This window comes from Pseudophryne corroboree, chromosome 6 (assembly GCF_028390025.1).
Source record: "Pseudophryne corroboree isolate aPseCor3 chromosome 6, aPseCor3.hap2, whole genome shotgun sequence".
NCBI classification, from domain to species: Eukaryota; Metazoa; Chordata; class Amphibia; order Anura; family Myobatrachidae; genus Pseudophryne; species Pseudophryne corroboree.
In genome coordinates, this window is record NC_086449.1 from 49,082,997 (window position 1) to 49,089,712 (window position 6,716).

Genomic DNA, 6,716 nt, shown 5'->3' on the forward strand with positions numbered 1-6,716 from the left:
AATCCACTCTGATCAGGGAAGAGACTTTGAAAGTCATCTTATCAAAGAACTGTGTCTCTGTTGTGGCATTAAGAAATCACGGACCACCCCATACCATCCTCAAGGCGATCCCCAACCTGAGCGGTTCAATCGCACTTTATTAAACATGCTGGGAACTTTGAACAAACAACAGAAGTCAAACTGGAAACAGCATATCACCTATCTGGTCCATGTGTATAATTGCACCAGGAATGAAGCTACGGGGTATTCCCCTTATCTACTCATGTTTGGCCGAGAGGCTCGGTTACCCATCGATGTGTGTCTACCAACTTTAATTAACCCCTCTCCCTGGGGTTCTCATTCTCAGTACATAAGGAAACTCCGACAGCAGTTACAGGAAGCATACAAATTGGCTCGAGAAACTGCTGACAAAATAGGGGAGAGGAATAAAACCCGGCATGACAGGAAAGTGATAGAGCATTGCTTAATGCCTGGAGACAGAGTTTTGATAAAAATGCTAGGGGCACCCCGAAGGCAGAAACTTAGGAATAGGTGGAAAGAGGAACCCTACATAGTAGTGAAGCAACTACCGAATATTCCGGTGTATCAGTTAATACCGGAAAACAGAGAAGGGTCGGTAGTGACTTATCATCGACAGCACCTTTTACCTATTGCGCAAGATATTAGGTGGAATGAGTCAGAACCCCTTGAGGATAATGGGAAGAAATCTAAATCTAGTATCCCGCTTTCATTAACTATGACTGAAACTCCCTATCTGGATGATGGTGAAGAGGAATCGGAATCGGAACATGTTGGAAATGGGATGTATTATAAGGAGGATGATTATCGAAAAAATAGTCAAGAAAGTAAACTGGAACCAGAGCCGTTAGAAGTGAAAGGAACCACTCAAGAATGGGGGATAGAGGATATGGGTCATAGACTGGAAGAAGAATGGGAGGAATATAACCGCCCGGTAAAGGACAATAACGGTTGTACTAGTGAGTCCAGTACTATCGATGAAGACAGTAACCACATGGTTAACTTAGATGATGGACATCAGTCTCCAAGGCCACAGAGGATACGGAAACCACCTAGAATACTTGCATATGAACAATTAGGCTCACCCACAGAAGTTCCCTTGATAATCCATCCTAGTGTGATAATACCGTGGCCTTATTTTGGATGTGGGATCTGAATCAATAAAGAACAAGTATAGAGAGGATCATCATCACAATATAGTTGATGGTGATACCGATGCAGTGCATTTCGGAATCCCCAGGGGGAGAATGTAACCCTGTGTGTGAAATTAAGTAATAAATTATAGAAATAAAGTGCAGTGTAGATGACACTAGAAAGTTCCAGAGACCCCTGCACAATGCCCGCGAGGACCCCAAGAGAGGGGAAGCCTCGAGGCATAAACTGTCAACTGAAAAAAAAGAACGAGAGAGAGAGGGCTGACGGAGGAGAGAGTGAAGGACGGAGCGGAATAATAGAGAGATGCGCTGGGTGAACTGGAGAGAGGCTGCTGACTTGACAGCCGAGAACCGCCGCAAATCATACCTGATACGCCGGAGAAGTGGGGGAGGATATTCGAGGACGAGGGAAGACTGGCGTCTGGAGGCAGCGAATCCCCGCCGTCAGAGGAACCGGGGGAGCGGTCAGACCCGGCGGCCAGAAGCAGCTGAGTATATACATAGGCTACAGTGACGCTGGAGGGGAGGAGAGGAGACGCTCACTCCAATCACCTAGTGCAGTAGCATCATTAGATAACGGGAGGATTGGTGCCTCCCAACAGGAGGGACTTTTATTAACACGCCAGCCCTTTCATTATCACTACTACCTACGCCGGTAAATTACTGAATATTTTAGTGTCTTAGGCACTTCTATGAATTTAAGTCCGGATAACCGCTAAGGATAATTAGCACTCATCTCAGCAATATTGTCTCGGCTACATTCAGGGCACTCCCTTATATCAGCTGCATGATAGCAAAGCGTAGTATTTCTTGCTAGCCGAACACGCATTTACACAAAGGGATAGCCCAGCTGGCATCAAATTGATACAACGTGTCACCAATCGTGAAAAAGCTAATTGACTGTCATCTATATACCAGCCTAAAGAAGTGGAGCATATAGCTGGTACCAGACCATAGATACAGAAGTATAATTTGGGGAAAAGAGTATTTTGAGAGTTTAAGAAGGAATATCAGCCTTTTTTTTAGTATTTAAATTATTGTTACCGGTGTGTGACTAAATTATAAAGAGACTCTAGGGACCAATAACTATGAACTGCTGTTAATAGGCGGTATTACCTATAATATTACAGTAAGGACTTCACTGTTTTACCACAGGGGACTGGCTGTATAATATTGCCACCCAAATTGGCATCATATCTTGCTGCTTATATAGCGACTCTATGTGTTAATAGCTGTATCGGTTGAGGAGGAAATGCAATACTATACAGTAGCTCTAATATATAATTAAGCTACATGGGAGTATATAGGTATTGAATATAGTTATATTTCGCTACCCCAGCGATATCCAAGGAATCTGTTATATATATTGATATTATTTTATTCTCCCGTTGGACTATTAAGTTAGTATTGTCCCTTATTTTCTGCAAAGTTACTATCCATTTCGGTGGATGATACAGGAAGGAAAGAATTTATCTTTAAGAGAGACAAAGGTAATAACACTTTATTCTGAGACTCTGGAAAGTTAAGCGAACTGTAACCGAGCTATTTCCGAGATCCTCGTTGGTATCCAATATGCACAGATAGTCACATACTGAGTAATAAACGGAGGGCGAATACTGTAACTGTACTCCATGAACATTCACAAGTATGGAATGCATTGCACCTAGCACCGTCTATCCAGGATAGCAATATTATAACGAGAATCTATTTCCTACACGTTATTACCCCCATACAAAGCCTATATCATACCTTTATGAATATAGAAAGGAAAGAAGGTACTACCGGATAAAGGTTGAAGATGGACAGATCTTGTACAATTTTGAGGACAGGAGGAGAACCATATACGACTTTGAGGATATCTATTATATATATACTGGCTTAACAAAGTCTAGTGTGCAGTCCATGATAGTCATATTCAAAGCTTACCCGGGAATTGGGAACTCTGAGCTCAACTTTTTATTGGTACCAAGGTATAACTATATATTTTTTTTAATGCATGCACCTAATACTGTATAGTTCCAAAGTTTGTGTTTTATTCGAGCAATGTGTTTTCATAATATAATCATTTAATTATCAATTTATGAGAAGGTGTTATTTTATGGTGTATAACTACTTACCAGGATGTGATATGTGGATCCAGTAGACTAACGTCAAAGGAAGAGCTGAAATACAAGAACAAATGGTATTAAACATTTACAATATTGAGAATATTTTAACAATTGAATTATATTTATTATACCATTACTGGCTTTCCCAAGCAAGCTACGATTATAATTATAGCTTGGGTGGAGGCACGCCTTAGGAGGTAATCTAGTAGCCCGAGTACTTACTGTCTGATAGATAGGAGGGGTTAAATTTGGAGGCACTGCTGAGATCTGGACTCGGGGTCTCCTGTTTGCCAGGCAGGTAGGATGGAGGGCATTAGCATGGGAGATATTTTTCGTTGGTGTGTGGAGAAAGAGATAGATGTTGAATGTAGCTTTGGGTTAAGTGGAAATTTAACAAACGCTGGTGAAGACAGTATCATTACCGCTGTAAAATTTCTTTATGGAGTCAGGGAGCCGAGTATAGTGGATAAATGGAAAGGTTCAAAAGGTATTATTACGGCTGTGTTAATAACTAACCAGAACCCGCTAGACCAGACGTTACTCCCTAGAATGGTGGTAGTTGAGGGGGTTCCGGGGTGGAAAGTCCACCTACTATGTCCTGAAAGGAAAGATACAGAAGAAGTTGATTGTCCCGCTAGTGAGGAACAGGGAACTGGAGAACCACAGTCCAGAGGCGGTTTCCCTACCACCAGCCATGACACTGATACGCCTACGAATAACGAGGAAGTTATAGATAATCAGGTGGATACCATGGTGGGCAAGATGGTTAGTTATTTGGAAAGGTGGCACTTCGAGGGTGGATATAGTCGACTTAGAATCTTCTCGGGAATCATCCCTGTGCCAGCTGGGGAAGAGACATATGAGCTGTGGAGAGAGGCAGCCACACAACATTCTGAAGAATGGCAATGCCCCGAACATGTTAAACGTCAGCGAGTGGATGAAAGTCTCAGAGGGCCGGCTATGGGAGTTATTCAAGCTACTAGGAGAAGCAACCCTACAGCTACCCTGAAGGACTATGTAGAGGCACTAGATTTTTCATTTGGTACTTTGGAAGACGTAGGAGATTTACTAGCTAGCCTCAACAGTACATACCAGGAGCCAGGAGAAACCTTGACACGTTACGTGTATAGAGTCAATAGATTAATTTACAAAATTGTAGATAAAGGAGGGATCGAGAAAGAGGCTGTAGATAGAAGAAGACTCACCCAGGTACTAAAGGGGGCATTAACCAACAGTCCGGTGGCGCAAAGGCTCCGATGCACTATGAATGCTAACCAGCCTCCAACCCTGAACGAGCTGGTGCGAGAAGTGAAATTGGAAGAGGTACAAATAGAAACCGTGAGAGAACCATCAAGAAGGTCAAAGTAGTGTTACCTACCCCTTCTCCACCCTCTATAGATGAGCGACTGGTGAAGTTAATAGAAGAGCAGAATAAAAAAATTGAACAGCTAATAGCCTTCAGACTAATTCTCATTATAGTCAGGGGATGAATCCTGACTCGGGGAGAGGAATAAGTTCACGGAGGGAAAGTCGATTCCCAATAATTTGTTATAATTGTTGACAGTCGGGTCATAAGTCATTTGAATGCCCCATTTATGGACAATTTCGAGGAGGAAATAGTAATAGCAACCATTACAGGAGAAGACCATCCCCACCGGAAAACTCCAACGGGAACTCTGTGGACCCCTCACAGACTCCCCAATAATTACAGTACACGCCATTGGGAGTGCTCAGTGGTCCAATGAAATTCCTGAGAGCCTGATGGGCCATGCACCAAGAATAAAGGCTATGATCAACGGACACGCATGTACAGTCTTAGTGGACAGTGGATCACAAATATCAATCGTATTAGAATCCTGGTATCAGACCCATTTAAAAGGTGTGCCCATACATCCTCTGAGTGGCCTCACCATCTGGGGGTTAAGTGAGCAAAAATACCCCTATTTAGGATATATTATCACTCAGATTACATTTGACCCTGGGCTGATTTCCCCCAATGAAATGGCACCGTTTGTGGCATTGGTTTGTCCGGATTCCCCCGGAGATAATGGGGAACTGCCAGTGATTGTTGGAACGAATACCAATATGTATAAGAGTCTCATTAAATGGTGTGAGAAACAAAACCTGAATGACTTACCACTCAAGATAGACAGTCATATGGCACAGTGTCGACAAGGAGAAGGTGGTTCCGAGACCAGTACCTCCACCCCCGAGTCAGGGGTCAATAAGCTGGAGGTCTGTTTCCAAGGTAGCGACATAGACCCCAGGAACAAAAGTATCCTATTGGAACAATTACAGCTGCGGGAATCGGTATTCTCCCAAAGTGAGTGGGACCTAGGCACTGCAAAGGATGTAGAGCATCGTATTAAATTAACCAATGATACCCCTTTTAGGGAAAGGTCTAGGAGATTGGCTCCTGCAGATTTCGAGGATGTGCGGGCGCATCTAAGAAATCTGCTGGAGAATCAGGTGATTGCGGACTCGGAGAGCCAATATGCATCCCCCATTGTGGTTGCACGAAAGAAAAGTGGCGAGATCCGGCTGTGTATTGATTACAGGACCTTAAATAGACGTACCGTGCCTGATCAATATACTGTACCGAAAATTGAAGAGGCTTTGGATTGTCTGCAAGGCAGCCAATGGTTTTCCGTTTTGGACTTGAGGTGCGGTTATTACCAGATTCTTATGAACATCGAGGATAGATCTAAGACCGCTTTCATCTGTCCAATAGGATTTTTCGAATTCCTGAAAATGCCGCAGGGTATCACTGGAGCACCAGCCACCTTCCAGAGGACCATGGAGAAGACAGTATGCGATATGTGCTACAGAGAAGTCTTGGTCTATTTAGACGACATCATAGTATTCGGAAAAACACTGGAAGAACACAATGAAAGACTCTTAAAGGTGTTAGACAGACTTCAAGGTCGCGGGTTAAAGCTCTCTATCAAGAAATATCGATTGTGTCGATCTACAGTAAAGTACCTCGGCCATATTGTTAGCAGGGATGGGATATCTACTGATCCGGACAAAGTAGCCACAGTGAGAAATTGGCCACGACCCAGAAATCTTAAGGAACTCCGGTCCTTTTTGGGATTTTGTGGCTATTACAGAAAATTTGTACCGCAGTACTCCAAATTGGCGAGACCATTAAACAATTTGACTCGAGGATATCCACCGATGGGTCAGAGAGCAAAACAACACTCCAAAGATTCAAAGAAATACTTTTGTCCTCGAGAGGCTTTTGGAGAAAGATGGGACGTGGAGTGTGAAGAGGCATTTATTCACTTAAAGGAGAGACTATCTCAATCGCCTGTACTAGCGTATGCAGACCCCGAACTACCTTATGAGGTTCACATCGACGCTTCCCTGGACGGTCTTGGAGGAGTATTGTACCAATGGAGGGAAGAACAACTCAGACCCATTGCATATGTAAGTC

At 43.3% G+C, this 6,716-nt stretch overlaps 1 protein-coding gene across 1 annotated transcript; it reads left to right on the forward strand.

Annotated features, from left to right (window-relative positions):
- Positions 1-3,598: 3,598 nt before the first annotated feature.
- Positions 3,599-4,648, forward strand: LOC134934233 (paraneoplastic antigen Ma1 homolog). Its single transcript, XM_063929717.1, has one exon. It carries the CDS (start codon positions 3,599-3,601, stop codon positions 4,646-4,648), a length of 1,050 nt encoding a protein of 349 aa, XP_063785787.1.
- Positions 4,649-6,716: the final 2,068 nt, after the last annotated feature.